Source organism: Leucoraja erinacea, chromosome 33 (genome assembly GCF_028641065.1).
Source record: "Leucoraja erinacea ecotype New England chromosome 33, Leri_hhj_1, whole genome shotgun sequence".
Classification (NCBI taxonomy): Eukaryota; Metazoa; Chordata; class Chondrichthyes; order Rajiformes; family Rajidae; genus Leucoraja; species Leucoraja erinaceus.
In genome coordinates this window covers 8,417,269-8,435,341 of record NC_073409.1, presented here as the reverse complement: position 1 = coordinate 8,435,341, position 18,073 = coordinate 8,417,269, and the positions used below count along the sequence as shown (strand labels likewise).

The 18,073-nt window shown below is 39.4% G+C and overlaps 2 protein-coding genes across 10 annotated transcripts in view; both read right to left on the bottom strand.

Annotated features, from left to right (window-relative positions):
* Positions 1 to 18,073, bottom strand: part of cemip (cell migration inducing hyaluronidase 1) — a 118,407-nt gene that overhangs the window by 63,380 nt on the left and 36,954 nt on the right. For both annotated transcript variants that reach the window (XM_055661201.1, XM_055661200.1), the window contains exons 2-4: positions 7,242 to 7,406; positions 2,766 to 2,903; positions 829 to 970 (exon numbers count right to left, since the gene is read on the bottom strand). In XM_055661201.1, the coding sequence (XP_055517176.1) occupies positions 829 to 970; positions 2,766 to 2,903; positions 7,242 to 7,344 (383 nt within the window). In that variant the 5' untranslated portion in view covers positions 7,345 to 7,406. The remainder of the gene's footprint in view (positions 1 to 828; positions 971 to 2,765; positions 2,904 to 7,241; positions 7,407 to 18,073) is intronic.
* Positions 11,448 to 18,073, bottom strand: part of LOC129712625 (cell surface hyaluronidase-like) — an 80,756-nt gene continuing 74,130 nt past the window's right edge. For 6 of the 8 annotated variants that reach the window (XM_055661197.1, XM_055661195.1, XM_055661192.1 and 3 more), the window contains 4 exons: positions 17,810 to 17,911; positions 16,904 to 17,064; positions 15,934 to 16,043; positions 11,450 to 13,163 (listed from right to left, as the gene is read on the bottom strand). In XM_055661197.1, the coding sequence (XP_055517172.1) occupies positions 12,967 to 13,163; positions 15,934 to 16,043; positions 16,904 to 17,064; positions 17,810 to 17,911 (570 nt within the window). In that variant the 3' untranslated portion in view covers positions 11,450 to 12,966. Of the gene's footprint in view, positions 13,164 to 15,933; positions 16,044 to 16,903; positions 17,065 to 17,809; positions 17,912 to 18,073 lie in introns of all 8 variants that reach the window. The other 2 variants (XM_055661199.1, XM_055661198.1) reach the window with 2 other exon arrangements.

Sequence of the window (18,073 nt, the reverse complement as noted above, 5' to 3'; positions counted from 1 at the left end):
TCTCGTGGGTGCTGTGTGCATACACGAGCAAGTCAACAGAAATCAAAACTGAGAGCTATGATATTCAAATGAGTAGCGCCTACTTGAGATAGTTCTCAATTCCTCGTATTCCATCCTCAAGTTCGCCAACAACACACCCGTTGTTGGCTGAATTACAGATGGTGATGAGTCAGAGTATAGAAGTGAGACTGATTGACTGTAACGTCCAGGTTCAAGAATAGCTTCTTCTCTCCAGCCATTAGAAGAAAAAAAAAAGAAAAATAGGTGCTGGAGTAGGCCATTCGGCCCTTCGAGCCAGCACTGCCATTTAATATGATCATGGCTGATCATCTAAAACCAGTACCTCATTCCCAATATCCCTTGATTCCTTTAAGAGCTAAATCTAACATTTATTAAACACAGGCTATTAAACACTTCAGCCTCAAATAAGCTCCGAACTACATAGACTATTATTGCGCTATTATTGTTGGTTTGTTGTTTTATGTGTACGTATGCTTGTGTGTGTGTGCATGGATATACACACACTGAACTTTTTTCCCCTCATTTATTATATTGTTTACAGTGTGCTATGTTTACATATTCTGTTGTGCTGCTGCAAAGTAATGATTTCACTTTTCTATCTGGGACATATGACATTAAAACATTCTTGACTCTTGACAAAGTCAACCCTACAGAACTGTGGAGCATTTTTAGGAGTTAGGTTCAGCTGTTTGATCATTAAGTAGATATAAAATGGCGCAGTGTGCACGACATTCCCTCCCCTGCTCAACATCAAACATATGTTCAAGGGCAATTAATTCTGCAACATTAATCTTGAATTCTATTTACCTTCCATACAAAATGATGGTGACATCTCTTTGAAAGGGGCAATCTTCACTTCCCACATGAAACTCCCCGCCATCTTCAATCAGGATATTTCGTGTCCGAAGAACAATAGGATCTTTGCCACTGTCTGAAATGACTAGTTTGCCTTAAGAAGATTTTAAGAAAAAGATAATTTTATAGACCGTCACAAAACAAAAGAGGAGCCCACCTTGCATGTATATATACTGGTTCTTACAGCATTAAGACATTTACAGCAATGGATGAGGCTATTTTCATGCTAGCTGAAACAGCGACCCCCCAGACTTTTGCTCACTTTGCAGTTCGTAGTATGCAGCCTTGTGGTTAATGCCACCAGTACACATTTGAATTTTTTAGGATGTGCTGTAGGTTTTATTGGATTTTGTGAAACACGTGTTCAGACTGCACGGGCACCTTGAAGATACGCTGAATTCCGCTCCCTGCCTGACCTGTCTATCCGAAGCCTCCTGCACTGTTGCAACAATCCCAACGTAAGCTTGAGCAGTAACTCCTCATCTTCCGTCAGGGAAACCTGCAGCCTTTGGGACTCAGCAATGGAAGATACAATTTCTGGTTATATCCTTCCTCTGGCCATATTAGGACTGGCCATTTCTGCTGTACATTATCCTTCAGTGATGTACACACCCAATGGCCCTTTCTTCATTAGCTCAGCCTGGTCTGCTGGGCAGGTCTGACCATTCAGAGTTTTGTAAAGTTTTCTTGAATTCTCACTCTTTGTCTGCTGGCACCAATTCATCAATATTTCCTTGCAGGAACAAGGAACTGCAGGTACTGGTTTATACCAAAGATAGACACAAGGTTCTGGAGTAACGCAGCAGATCAGGCAGCAGCTCTGAAGAAAATGGATGGGCGAAGTTTCAGACGCTTCCGAAGAAGGGTCCCGACCCCCGAAATGTCACCCATCCTTTTTCTCCAGAGATGCTGCCTGACCCGCCGAGATATTCCAACTCCTTGTCTAATTTTTCCTTGCTACCTGACCTCACCCTATCACAGTTATTCTCTCTGCCCTTCCGATTCCCCTTCTCACCCCAACCTTCTCTGTAACTTCAAACCAATTTGTTTTTCTCACTATCCTGCTTCTTTAGTTTAGAGATACAGCATGGAAACAGGCCCTTCGGCCCACCGGGTCCATGTCGACCAGCGATCCCCGCACATTAACACTATCCTCCACCCACTAAGGACGATTTTTACATTTACTAAGCCAATTAACCTACAAACCTGTACGTCTTTGGAGCGCGAGAGGAAACCGAAGATCTCTGAGAAAATCTGTGCAGGTCACGGGGAGAACGTACAAACTCCGTACAGACAGCACCCATAGTCAGGATCGAACCCGGGTCTCCGACGCAGCATTCGCTGTAAGGCAGCAACTCTGCCGCTGCGCCACCGTGACCCAAGAATCTTCGAACAGAAACGTTGACTTTTTTCCCCATTGATCCTACCTGATCTGCTGAGCGTTTTCAACATTTGCTAGTTTTAATTCATGTTCTCTACTCTTGTTCTACCTGTCCCTCTATACATCCAAATAAGGTATTCTCTGTGAAAGGGCCAAATAACTTGCTCAATTTCCGTTATCTTTTAAAAAAACTATTTTCACATTACGGCTTCAGCGAATCCAATTGCATAAATTTTCAACAAATAGGATCAGTTTACTCAATCTAACTTTCGTTTGACTATCAAATTACCAATATAACTACATTCTGCTGGAGCAATGATTTTATTGTTTCATATAAACCAATGCTCGATTGCAGAATTATATTGGTGACATGGTGACAAAATAAAGTAGAAATATAGAACCAGGTTACATTTTTATTGACCAAGGTTAATTGAGTCTTTATCTTTCTTCCTGTGAAAAGAAACTACATTTGCTTCAAGCCTCTTAAATAACAATAGTCAAGATGTACCTCCATCAAAGATATGAATAGAATTGACTGTCGCTGAAGATGATAGAAGCAGTTTCCGATTACGTCCAATGTGGGCATGATGTTCCTTGTTATGTCCAGGGTTCCATATTTGGAGATCTGGATCCTGGTCAGGGCAGGCTTACAACATAAAACAGATTATCCTCAGAACAGAACATTTGCCCTCAGTGCAGATCCCATTGTTATCATCCACAATAGAGAATTATCAGTCTCAAAACTGAACCCCCCTCACTCAAAATAGAATTACCATTCTCAATGTGTTACAATGGTTTCATTATTTGTGAGAAATGAGACGTTAGGTTTATTATAATTGTCACGTGTACAGAGGTACACTTAAAAAGCTTTATTTTACATGCTATCCAGTCATATCAAATAATACTATACATAGGTACAATCAAGTCAAACTCAAGCAACAATAGTCACAGTCTGGACAGTCTTGACATTTCAGGTCAAGACCCTTCTTCAGACCAGATAACAATAAGATAAGAGGCTAGGTAAGATAACATTTGTTATGTCTGATCCTTGGTTAATCACTAATCACTAAGGATATTTTGGTGCACAGAATTGCTTAAAACAGTATTTGAGCTTGCAATGACAGATATAATTGATACAATTATCTGACGATAAAATATTCTACTGGACAGGATGAACAGCGTGAGGGAACAAAATAACAAGCCATTATATGTTCTAATGGCAGGAATGTGAACAGTGAATGGATTTACCAAGTTACAACTAGATCCTTCACATTTCTAAAGGAAAGCCACCCCCTCCTTTGTGCCTTCCTCATTCTCCCTCCTTTGACAAGGACACTCATCTCGGATGCCTTTACCAAGTCATAGAGTCATAGCATCATACAGCACAGAAACAAGGCCTTTGGCTCAACTTGCCATGCCAACCAAAATGCCCTATCTACAGTTGACCCACCTGCCTGCATTTGTCCCATATCCCTCTAAAACTTTCCTACCCATCCATATGTCCAAATGTTTTTTAAATGTTGTTATATATTGGGATATTGTATCACGGTGTGGTGTGCTGGCTGCTCAGCAGCAGGCAAGACAGCACTATAGAGAGTGATCAAAACCGCCCAGAAAATCATCGGCTGCCCTCTGTCTTTTCTGGAAGACATCTCCAGCTCTCGGTGCCTCTGTACAGCCAGGAAAATAATCGAAGACCCTTCACATCCTGGACAGTTCCTGTTCAACCTCCTGCCCTCCGGGAGGCGGTACGGGTGCGTCAAAAGCCGGACAAACAGACTCAAGAACAGTTTCTTTCCCTGGGCCATTAGAACTCTAAATTCCTCAAATATCCACACGACATGCGAATGCTGTCATCCACTATAAAACAGACCACTCAGTTAATATTTCTTTTTTTTTTTTTTAATTCTTTTAAAGTATCTATTTAATTTTAAAGGGTAATATTCTCCCTGTGCAATGTTCTACCTAGGTGTGATAATTATAATTTATCTACTATTTTAAGCTGTTAAATAAAGTATTGAATGTATTGGCTGTGTTTTTGTCTTGTTTTTGTTTTGGTTGCACTGATCAGGAGTAGCTCTCCTAATTCCGTTGTATTTCTAAGTACAATGACAATAAAGGCTTATTATTATTAATACCTGCCTCAACCACCTCCTCTGGCAGCTCATTATTCCCACCACCCTTTGTGAGAAAATAATTGTCCCTCAGGTTCCCACTAAATCGTTCCCTTCTCCCCTTACACCTATATCCTCATGTTCTTATGTACCCTACTCTGGGTAAGAGACTCTGCATTCATCCTATCTACTTCCCTCATGATTTTGTACATCTCTATAAGATCAGCCAGTGCATGGGGATTGATTTTTTGTTTAAAAGGGCTTTTGAAACACCATTAAAACCCCACAGCAGTTAAGATAATAGGTGAATTGTGGAAAATGGGATTAATAAGGGTGCCCACTGGTCGGTAGAGCGGTGTTGAGGCGAATGGACTGTTTTGTGGCAGTATGATCCAACATCTTCAACAATTTGTACCAGTGAATCTGGGGATGGTAGGATTTCTATACGTTTGAGTTGACATTTTGCTGAGGATTATGACATCTAAGTTTGCCCGAGTTGTTATCTGTCCCAATGCAAAAGTAGCAAGTGTGGGAGTGTGTCAGGATTATCCCCTGAATCCCTGTCTTCAAACATAGTGACGAGAGGAAAGATTCCTTGAACGATATGAAAATCTGTCACTACAGGGAGTCCATAGATATGATTTTAATCATTCACTCACTCTGTTAAAATTGTTTCTCTTGCCCAGATTTCCTCTATTCTCATTTATCAGTTATATTGCTATGTATATATTTCCAGCAACAAGCTTGTTATGTTCCAAGTTGTTTTCGTTTATAATCCGGTTAGGAGTGTTAGCAAGGCAACAATCACATCCAAATATATTAACAGGAAGCCATTTGGTCAACTGAGATAATGAATGCCAACGCTTTGAAATTATTATCCAATTAGACTATTCCTTTGATCTTTCCCCATGACTGAGCAAACACTTTCCAACTATTTATCCCTTTTCAAATAAAAATAAAGAATTGTTCCCACAGTGACAATAACAGCTTACGAAAGAATGCATGCTATGTTTTCATGGCTTCAACACATTGCAAAATGCTTACATCGTGTATTATTGAAGCGTTGTTTCTGAAATGGACTGATATAACTGGATGATATTTGCTATGTTGGGCACATGCTTAGTCATAGAGTCATAGAGTGATACAGTGTGGAAACAGGTCCTTCGGTCCAACTCGCCCACACCACCAACAATATCCCAGCTACACGTCCTATTTGCCTGCACTTGGTTCATATCCCCCCAAACCTGTCCTATCCACGTATCTGTCTAACTGTTTCTTAAACGATGGGATAGTCCCAACCTAAACTACCTCCTCTGGCAGCTTGTTCCATACACCCACCCACTGATTTCTGAGGACATGTTGGCATGCAGAGTGCTTTTAAAACAAATTTAACCACAGCAAGTACCACATTAAATGAAATAATGCATTTGAGGAAAATACTGAAAACAATCAGCTCCTTAGGGGCAGCGTCTATAGAAAGAGAAACAGATAATAATTCGGATCTGAGATCCTTCTTCAGAACTGGGAAAGGGCAGGCATTCTACAAATGACAATGCGATAAATGACTGATGGTGCTTTGGGATCCTTTCATCATTTAAAAGATCATTTGATGCATCAGTTTAATAGCTCACCCAATAGGACAATGCTTGCAGCAGAGTTTTCACCTTTCACTGGACTTTTAAAACAATGACAAGTGAGAGTCTTTGTTAGCCATTGTTAGCTGTGGGCTGGGTGGAAATGAGTTGTATGTAACTCATTTTCATCTAGCCCACAGTTAACAATGGCTTGTTTCCTCTATCATCTCAACTTTTTTGCATATCTTTCATTCATTTAGAAAACATAGAAACATAGAAAATAGGTGCAGGAGTAGGCCATTCGGCACTTCGAGCCTGCACCACCATTCAATATGATCATGGCTGATCATCCAACTCAGTATCCTGTACCTGCCTTCTCTCCATACCGCCTGATCCCTTTAGCCACAAGGGCCACATCTAACTCCCTCTTAAATATAGCCAACAAACTGGCCTCAACTACCTCAACTGGAGAATTCCAGAGATTCACCACTCTCTGTGTGAAAAATGTTTTCCTCATCTCGGTCCTAAAAGATTTCCCCCTTATCCTTAAACTGTGACCCTTTGTTCTGGACTTCCCCAACATCGGAAACAATCTTCCTGCATCTAGCCTGTCCAACTCCTTAAGAATTGTGTAAGTTTCTATAAGATCCCCCCCTCAATCTTCTAAATTCTAGCGAGTACAAACCGAGTCTATCCAATCTTTCTTCCAGAAATTGTTTCTATTTCTATCTGTATCACCATCTATATCTCTCGTTTCCCTTTCCCCTGACTCTGTCTGAAGAAGGGTCTCAACCCGAAACGTCACCTATTCTTTTTCTCCAACAATGCTGCCTGACCCGCTGAGTTACTCCAGTTTTTTGTGTGTCTATCCTCAACAAATGGAATTGGCCACAAGTAATTCCTTTTCAAGATCAATAGCAAGTTTTCCATTCCGATATATCAGTTCCTAAATTTTCAGGCAACACATACATTACTGAGAGATCTTGACAGAGTGGATGTGGAGAGGATATTTCCTCTTGTGGGAGAATCTAAAACAAAGAGTCACTAATTAAAAACACGAGGTCACCCAGTTAGAGATGAGATTAAATACTAGTGATCAGAAGTGATGGGTTAAATTTCACAAACTGCGCAATTCTTGAAGATTAACCGCGTTCGTGTGTGATTCCCTCCTAAAAGTATCAATTTTCTTGCCATGTAACTTTCAAAATTAGCACACAAAAAAATCTAATTTCCAGCAATTTACCTTACGTATTAGTAATTTAACATTCACACTGAATATCCCAATGGAACACATACCTGCAAATAACATGGTGAGGTTTAGAGTTAGCAGCCACCCAATGTTCCAGAACAGGTCTGTTATCATCATCATTGTTATATTTCTCCTCCTTCCACGAGCCATTGAATGTCTGATTGTATGCTGGATGTAGGATGTAGAGTGATCTACTGTTCACGGCCAAACCTCTGCATGAAAACAATAAAAAAAAATCATTAGTTTAAACACATGATTTTTAATGCCCGTTTCAGCTGCCTTGATTGGTGGGGAATATTTATCTACAATTCTACTAGGCTGCGAAAGTGGCGATAAGTTGGCTGAGTGAATCTTAATACCATCACCGAAAATGAGCCCAGCAGCAGTACATTTTGTAACCAACGTCAGACAAGATATTAAACTATCATCTTCAAATTCAGGCCTCGCATGGGTGATGCAGATAAATTACACACTCACACTTTAGAAACATCTTTAGCAACAGCAATAATTCAAAGTTGAATACACGTTAATTTTAAAGAGCAAGGTCTCAGCTTGCTGTCCTGGTAAAAACCAGCTGCTTTTTCTCAAGGCACTGGTTTCCCCGCAGTTCTGGCATAGTTTAGAAGTCTACAACCAAGAAACACTGCCGAGGTTACCTAGGCAGGATACGGAAAACCTCTCATATAGGTCTTCCCATGCTTCAGATGGACTGCAGTGGAAGGCAAAGCTTTATCCCATTGATAAAGCTGCTGTTTCAATGTATTATATTTGGGGAGATAATTAAAAACTACCAAAAACAAAGTAAATATTTTTTGAATCATTTAAACATATCACTTCTAATTTGATGTTTGCAATAATTTTGAGCAAAGTGATGAAAAAATGTTAACTACCCCTTTGCCTTCTACCTTGCAGGGTTAAAACCTTCTTTGAAAAGCCAAGGAGACTCAGATCATACAAGACAGATTGTTTTTTTTCTTGCACAGCAAGCCACAGAAACTGAGCTGCGATCCCCCGTGATCGGGGTGCCTTCAGTGGACTGCAGGTGACATTGAGTATGGTGACTGGTTTGGCCCCTTTAAATCTTTCAATAAGAACCTGGTTCTCAGAATGGCAATGGCACAGCACGCTAGGTGGTCATTTACACTATTGACTGCAATCCAAGTGCTTCCAAGACTCCACTTTCTCCACAAAGCCTTTAAAATACTTTCCTTTCCATTCCTTGCCCCACTCTCAATTGAATCTACCTCCATGACTATCAAGGGCAGTGAATTCCATAAGCACATAGATAGCAAGAGTAGGCCATTCTTTTCCTTCTTTGATACCCTCGTACTTTATATCTTATTTTCTGTAACTGTACACTGTGGACGGCTGTGTATAGTTACAAATGGTCTTTTCGCTGACTGGATAGAATGCGACAAAAAGCTTTTCATTGTACAGTGTACCTCTGTACATGTGACAATAAAAAAGTAAACTAAACTCAGCGAGATCATGGCCACTCTTTTACTTTACCACCACATTTTTGCACTAACTAACCCCACATTTCCTGATTCCCTTCACATTCAAAAATGTGTTGGTCTTGGACATATCCAGTGACTGAGACCCTGTGGTCCTTTTTGTTATAGAATTCACTATTCTCCTAATGACGACATTTCTTCTCATAGCACAAACAAAGATTGCTTGAAGAACTTAACTTATGTGGAATGAGAAATTGTGATGAATGTTTCTCATAAGGGTCTGTCTCAGAATTCCTAGATAATAGTTTCAGATTACTGCATCTGCAATTCTGTGATTTCCAAATGTCTTCTCATCGTTGTCCTGAATGGCTAGCTCTTCAGTTTGAAACCCCCACCCTAGCAAAGGAAAATATGACCCTCAATCTCGCTGATTAAATCCCATAAAAGTTAATTCCCTCTACAGAGGCTGCCGGACCAGCTGAGATCCTCCAACAGTTTGTTTTTAGCTTAAGCCCCATAAAAAATGTGTACAATTTAATGAAATTACCTGGAATAAATAACTTGCCATTAAAATGGCATACTGGACATTGTGGGCCAAAAATATTGTTTTTGTGTTGGAAAACGCCATTTACTTTTCTAAACTGGAAGATTTAGGACCTGCCCTGGACTTAGTTCGGGTGAACCTTTTGCTGCACTTTCTATTCTTCCTAAGGTTAGGAGACCAGACCTGTACATAATATTGCTGAAGTGAGCTCAATGGGTATTTCACAATTGGAAAGTTAAAAACTGCTGATGCTGGAAATCTGAAATACAAATGTGCTGTAAAAACTTAGCAGGTCGGGCAGCATCTGTGAAGACAGAAACAGAGTTAATGTTTCAGATCTGTGGGTTTTAAATCAAACTTATAATTTGTGCAAGGAGATTTTCCTCTTCCACACCCTAACCATTTGCTTAGTAAAAAGATTGCCCCACATGATAGTTTTGGTTCTTATGCCAGTCGCCACAATTTATATTCCGCTCTGCTTAATCATTCAACTAATTTTATAATTCTAAACACTTCTTTCAAGCTTCGTCATAACCTTATTTGTACCACAGTGAATATTTCCAGCTTCACCGCTCCATCCATAAGAAACATTTCAATTTTGGATGCTAATAACTTTGACACTATTAGACGTTTTTAAAAAAATATTAAACGTATAAAGGAAACAATGAGTAGTCATGCATAGTATAAAATGATTTCCATTTACTTAACATTGTTATTGGCAGGTGATGGACCAGACATTGATACAGATAGCTTGATAATAAGTATATTTGCAAGTGCACAGTTACCAATCTCAAATATATTAGCAGATATGTTTAAAGTAAATCTTAAACACTTTCTAAAGTGCTGCCGGCTATTGCAGATTTTACATTCAGCACCAAACTTGGGCAAATCTCCCGAAACACTATGACAACTTTGAGTTAAATTTGCATTAGATTCATGAAAAGCAGAAATTTTAACCAAGAATCTTAAAATATATAATGTACCGGTCCCTTTAAGTACTTCAGAGCAATAAAAATGGAAAGTGGATACTTAGCTAATGAGGGGAACATTAGGAAAGGTGACCAAGAGCTTCAGCAGGGCCAAGTTTTAAATGGAAGGCAGGAAGATGGAAATGTTGGTGGGTTGAGGGAGCTCAAAGAAGGGAATGCTTGGGGTCCCTTGGGGAAGGGGGGGGAGGGAGGCGGAGGCAGAGGCAGAGGCATGAATGGATGAAAACACTGGGATGAAAATCTTAAATTCATGTTGGTGGTTGAATGGGGAGCGGGAGGGGGGGGGAGGGAGAGCAGGCAGGCAAGGCCAGGATTTTCATTTTATCTGAAGGAACATCTCAAGTCAGAGAATGGACATTTGTTACAGAAATTATCAGCAGTGTAGTAAGCATCAATTCTTTTGTTCAAAAATTAAATTCTAAAACTATTTGGTATATACTTCAGGAAAGATCCCTAAAATTATACAAATGGTAGAAAATTGTCACAGTAAAAATGATCATTTTGTAGGCATTGGAAGAATCTAAATTTCATTGTACAATATGAAAGTATTCAACTTGAAACTTGGTTTATAAGATATAGGGATGCTGTTAGTCCGTGAACTCACATTAACAGATTTTTATGAGGTCCTTAACAGACTCCATACTACACTTCAGATCAACTTCCAAGTTGCAATGAATCTGGCCAATGGTATCTATAACTGCTTGTTGAACTCCAATAGATTTTCTAAAGAATGTATCACTTCGTTTTTCTCTTGCCCAAGGTTAATTATCATTATAGTTTTCAGCCTCTAAAATTGGAGTCACAAACACAGCATGGAAATTGGCTCTTCAGCACCATCAAGTCCAGGTTGGCAAACAATCACTCACTTACACCAGTCCTGCACGGATCCCATTTATATTCTCTTCACACAACTTACACACATTGGTATACTTAAGCACCAGGAACTATTCACAGTGGTCAATTAACCGGCCAACACACATATCTTTGTGATGACTGGAGAAAGCTGGAGCACTTTTGGGGAAAGCCATGCAGCCATGGAGAATGTACAAACTCCATATTGGCAGCCATGACGGTTAGGAATGATGAAACTTTTGCACACAAATATTTACAGATCTTAAAGGCTTAGGATTTTTGTTTATATATTATGGTGGTTCCCAAAAGCACAATTGGAGCGTTCAGCTTCAATCTCAACCAAACACCAATAAATCTAACACATTTTCTGACAGTGTCATTTTGTATAAACTTGGGGGGTGGGGGGGGGGGGGGGGGGGGGGGGGGGGGGGGGGGGGGGGGGGGGGGGGAATTCCCTTTGTTAAGCCTATGGAAATTATTGCCTGCAATGTTTAAAACGTCAGTGTGCTTGGTAACCTCTTGTTCTCAGGTTGCTACTTTGAGCATTAAGTAAGTCGCTGGGACCTGATTGGAACCACGGCTCAAAGATGTGCGGGTTTCTAGGGTAAATGCGCATTGGTAAATGGTGGAAACTTGAGAGGAGTTGATGAGAAGGAGGGGAGAATGATAAATGGGATTAATTTAGAATTGGTGACAACGGGTGGTTGTTGGTTGGTGCAGACTCCGTGGGCTGAATGGCCTTTTTCATGCTGTTTCACTCCATGATTCTATGAGGTGCTACAGTAGCACCTTAGGGTTCAAGTCCATAGCTCCCTGAAAATGGCAGCCTAAATAAAAGGAGTGGTAAAGAAGCATATGTTTTGCTTGCCCTCGTTTGGTTGGGATTGGGTACAAGAGTAAGGGAAGTAAATAAAGACATAAAGTGCTGGAGTAACTCAGTAAAACCGAACAGTGAGCAAAAATTAGGAACCAAGCTTCTTTTCTGAAAATAAATCTGGTACACAATTAGTTTCTACTGAGGCAAGCTACAGATTTAACTCAACACATAATTTGATTTATGTCATTCATATAAATGTATTTCAGCTTTAAATATGAGTTCAGTGTTCAATACACAGCTTTAATGATAACTGGATCATCTACAACATCCAAAGATGCAAATCTGAAGGGTGACTGGAAGCAGAAAACTCTTCATATACAAAATGCTAATGGTAACATTCATGCTGCATATACTCGGGTTGTATTGGTTCTGCATTGAAATTCCATACACTACACCCAATCTTTATATCTCATCACTGTAAACCCAGCTAGTTTTCAAATGAATCTTTAGGAAGTTCTGTTTGCAGGAACCATACTTAATGCAAATCTGAAAAGATCTATACCATAAATTAGTTGCATGCATACTTCATTCATTTTACATCAGATGTCATGAATGCCAACAGGATTTCAATATTATAAACCACTGGGGTTGAGGGTACCACTTACAGGTTTTGTGATATATGAACAGTTCTACTTTTCATAATTACCACCACTCTCGTGAACAATTCAAGATTTATTCCCACATACTTGGGGTTAAAAACAAAGCGTAAAACTGAGCATTTTGTAGTTGAACGCTAGAAAGTACATCATGTCCCCAAAGATCAACAAGCACATGAATACATCTACTTTTGTTTGTATATCACCAGAACTGCATTTGTCCATTTTATGGAAACTGTTCATCCCTTAGAATGACAAATCGCTTTCCATATGACCAACAAAATAAAACTATGAATAACAAAAATATTGTATGCTCATCTCCACAGTTATATTACATCAAATTAATTTACCTTTAAGTAAAACCATTTACTCACTGCTCATGTACATAATATTTATTAACTGATACAAAAATTGTCAGTATGTCAACAAATTCTCTCCCTTTCTAATCATTAGTTATAAATTATAATGGAGACATTAAGTCTTGAAACAACTTTAAATCTTTCCGATTTTCCTTCAGTTTTCCAGGACAGCCGTATTCGTGTAGTTTCAATGGAACATACTGCTGCACGGAGGCAGCCAGCTGCCCAACACTGTGGCTTATAATTTTAATCCATGCTGGTGTCAGCTGGCCCTTGAATCCTAACATAGCAAAACTTCCTAAAATCAGAAAGGAACAATTTATTGTTAATTTCGGTCTTTCCATATTCAGATATCAGCTATATACTTAAACAAATGTAGTGTTCAGTATTTGTAAATCTTACTTGTTTAAAAAAAAAATACCGTACAGGGTAATATTAAAAATATATATATAAACTAAAAATCTATGAACAAAGCTTTAAGTTTAAGAAGAAGGCAAAAGGGAACAATTTACTGGCTCATGGAATGCATTATAAATCTTTTACCCAAATACCTTTGGATTGTTAAATGTCTATATTGAGCAGCAGAGGAGATTTCAGAAGAGTGAGCAAAAGAGCGAGGTTATATGCTTCGACAGAATAAAACATTTATTCCCCTCTTCACAGCATCCAACTGGTCTCTTATAAGATTACAGATTTTCGTTCTCCTACACACAGCCAATGGTTGATATTAATTGGTCTGACGTGCTTCCAAATGTCATCCCTCGATACAGTGATTGGAGCCCATCCAAAAACACGAGCTGATGGGTGATTATAACTGGTAAATGATCAATTTATGGTAGTAACAGACCGTTTAAAGATTTGATTTTAAACAAATGAAAAATATTGAATTAGCCGGCCTCCATCAGTATTGTACTGGAATGTAATTGGTAAGCAAATGTTGACAAGTGCAGCATACTGAGTGTGGAGGACCTATAGTCCAGACTGCAGTCCTGGAATCGTATCTGCTTAACCATTTTCTATCTATTGTTTTAAGCCAACGTGCAATACTCTTTGGTAGACACAAAATGCTGGAGTAACTCAGCGGGACAGGCAGCATCGTTGGAGAGAAGGAATGGGTGACGTTTCGGGTCGAGACCCTTCTTCAGTCTGATGTCAGGGGAGTGGGCAGGACAGGGATAGAATGTAGTCGGAGACGGTAGGACAGGTTGGAGAACTGGGAAGGGGGAGGGATGGAGAGAGAGGGAAAGCAAGTGCTATTTGAAGTCAATGTTCATACCGCTGGGGTGTAATCTACCCAAGTAAAATATGAGGTGCTGTTCCTTCAATTTGTGCTGGGCCTCACTCTGACAATGGAGGAGGCCCAGGACAGAAAGGTCAGATTGGGAATGGGAATGGGAGTTAAAGTGGTGAGCAACCGGGAGATCAGATAGGTTAAGGCGGACTGAGCGGACGTGTTCAACAAAATGATCGCGAGTTTACGCTTGGTCTCGCCGCTGTTCAGGAGTTGACACCTGGAACAGTGGATACAGTAGATGTGGTTGGAGTAGGTGCAAGTGAACCTCTGCCTCACCTGAAAAGACTGTTTGGGTCCTTGGATGGAGTCGAGGGGGGAGGTAAAGGGACAGGTGTTGCATCGCCTACGGTTGCAGGGGAAAGTACCTGGGGAGGGGGTGGTTTGGGTGGGAAGGGACGATTTGACCAGGGAGTTGTGGAGGGAACGGTCTCTGCGGAAAGCAGAAAGGGGTGGAGATGGGAAGATGTGGCTAATAGTGGGATCAAGTTGGAGGTGGCCAAAATATTGGAGGGTTATTTGCTGTATGCGACGGCTGATGGGGTGGAAGGTGAGGACAAGGGGGACTCTGTCCTTGTTACAAATGGCCGGAGGGGGAGTAAGAGCGGAGCTGCAGGATATCGAGGCGTCCCTAATGAGAGCCTCATCTATAATGGAAATGGGGAACTCCCGTTTCCTAAAGAATGAGGACATCTCCGATGACATGGTGAAATACTCTTTTGCAATCCTCCTTGCTTGGTATTCCTCAGTTTGGCAAAGTCAGTTAGTTTTTCTTTCCGAGAATTGGGAAAGCACCTATGCCAACATATTAACAAGCAAAAATGAATTCAAAACTGGTAACTAATTGCAGCCTTTTATAATTTACATATGCCAGATTAACTTCTTGGCATGTCATTTGTTTTGTTCCCGCAGAAAGCATAAAATCATCAGCTAAGATGAATCCACATTAAGTGATATTCATGTTAAAATGTTAACAGAAGTTAAAACTTTTTGAATGATTCTGAAATTTGCCAATACCTCTGGACAAACACTGCCTTAATGCAATAGAATGTAATCTCCTTTCTGCTGTAAAATTTCCAATACGATGGGAACAAGAGCGATGACTTCCTCAGTTCTGGTTCTTAGCAATAAGAGCAGATTTCCGGAGTTAATGTTAATTTAATGCACTAAATTCACAACTTCCAATGTGACTTTTCAGACAATGTAGTGAGTATTATTATCATAAGATCATAAGTGATATGGGTAGAATTAGGCCATTCGGCCCATCAAGTCTACTCCGCCATTCAATCATGGCTGATCTATCTCTCCCTCTTAACCCCGTTCTCCTGCCTTCTCCCCATAACCCCCGACACCCGTACTAATCAAGAATCTATTCATCTCTGCCTTAAATATATCCACTGACTTTGCCTCCACAGCCTTCTGTGGCAAAGAATTCCACAGATTCACCACCCTCTGACTAAAGAAGGAACATGTGAGGGGGGGGTTTATAAAAGAAGGATTTCGGCCTGAAACGTTGCCCCTTTCCTTCGCTCCATAGATGCTGTCCGCACCCGCTGAGTTTCTCCAGCATTTTTATTTACCTCTTATAAAAGCTAGGATCTTCATCATCAGTTCTTGAACGATAACATTTTAAGTTCTACTACCCATTATGACATACGATATTTCAACAATATTGTTATCAATACATTCCCATGACACGGTAATGAATAAGATTATTTATCATCAATATTACTTTTTTTTCTTAAAATGGAGAACCAGCACAAACTAAAAAAATCACCTTCCATGAAAAATTTAATGGGCTTTGCAGCACCTATCCTGAGAAAAGCTGAAGAGACACGGTTTAGTGGCCAGGCGAAATCTCCCCTTGAACAGACCAGGGTAATTGATCTGCAAAGGAAACAGAACAAAAAAAGAAACTAATAACAAGGATGAGCAAAGTTAATTGTTAAATCAGTTAGAAGACATTCTTTCCAAAATGGTTAATGCCCGTAAGTCAGCATGGCTAAAGAAATAGCTCAGTCCCCAAGTAAGTCATATACAGTATCTCCTATTGGCAACATATGGATCTCCTGTTTGGCAATGTTATGAATAATGTGGACCTTGGCAAAATATATCATGCCGCACATTGGTGCTGATACGACATACCACATCATGACAAACAAGAGGTAGAGAATGGAGACACAGTCCTGAAAGCCACACGTTCCTTCATGAGCAAGATTCAGAAGATATCAGAGAAGAAAGTGCAGAAATACAGATCTTCAACAGGAAATATAGTCATCAGATAACTAGTTGTTTACGTGTATCCTTCCTGTACTCACAGGGAAAAAAAGCTAAATAAACCAATAAGAAAACTTAATAAAAGAAGTCTGAATAATATAACAAATTTCAGAATAGAAGAATATAAAGAACAAACATATCTGAACATAGGTAATGGGAAGATTTAGAATGAATGGTAAAAAAATCAGATAATTGACTTGTAAAATGAACCATTTTGGAGGTCTTGTATATTATGATCCTGTCCCAGTTCAGTTAAATTATGTGTATAGAAGGTTATACAATTTATCTTCAAGTTGGCTCTTCACAAACTTGAACTGCTCTGGACTATAGATGGTTATCTTCATGCTGTGTAGCCATTCTCATTCCCAGTCTTGGAAGACGGTGACTATTGTTCTATCCACATTTTCACAGCTGCTTTCACATTGACAGTCGACATTTTATGAAAAATAGATAATTGACCATCTGCTCACCTTTCTGGAATAATTGCTTGGATGTAATTAGCTATAGAGTCAGCCATTGGCAGTGGTTGGGCTGTGTCAAAGTGCTGTCTGCCCAATATCTCTCCAGAGCATGCATCTATTGTGATAACAAGCAACCCCAGCTTCTCAAAGAGCAAAACTTCATCATTCACCTACAGGAACAGAATGACAACACTTAATTTTGCCTGCAAGAAATCCAATGCTCAACTTTTGAAACAGATTTAACAAAATCCAAATAAATTCTGCACTGATAACACAAGATTGCTATTTTCAATAGGTTTGGAAATCCAACTCAGTCATTGGTCAAAAAACTTTAAATCAAAAGTTTCATTGGTTACTATAGTGAGATATTTGTATATTATGATCCATAAGATATATTTGTATATTATGATCCATAAGATATATTTGTATATTATGATCCATATATAGTGAGATACCTCGAACATGGAGTGGACTCTGAAAATGGCACCACTTGCATGTGGGATCAGTAGACTGTTTCTGTACAAATTTGCTAATCAGGTTGTAAGAAAAGAATTTCACTCAGCGTTTGTACTTCGCACATGTGACAATGAAAGCAGCAACAACCATTGAAAGGATTCAAATTTAGGAGCTATGGGTTGTTTGGCTGGTATCATAATTCCCCAGCATAAAACAAAATTAATGTTCAAGCCCAGGGTCTGTGCAATTTCAAATTGGAGTTAATGACATTTTCTCCAAAATGAAAAAAAAAAAAAAATCAGAATTATAAACAAAAAGCAGTACTTTAATAATATAAACGTGGTTAGTGGCTTACCAAGATATTGAATTAAATAATATTAAAACTATCAAGTCAAAACATGCTTTATCATTATAGGATAAAACAGAGAACTTCAGAAATAATCAATTTATCACTGTTACCTTAATGAATGCAAATTCATGGCCATTTTGTAGGTCTCTTCTGCTCTGGGATTGTATCTGAACTCTGATGTAAGTTGTGTGTGGATCGCTGGTGATTGCTACCTGGTATACAGTAGATATAAATATAATTACATTTAACATCCAATGTCATTAATAACACTTTGTCTCTCAACCCGTCACCAGGAAACAAGCAAAAACATAGGCACCTTATAAAATGATTACTGGCACCTCAACAAATTAAAAAAAAAAAGGTAACACTGATTG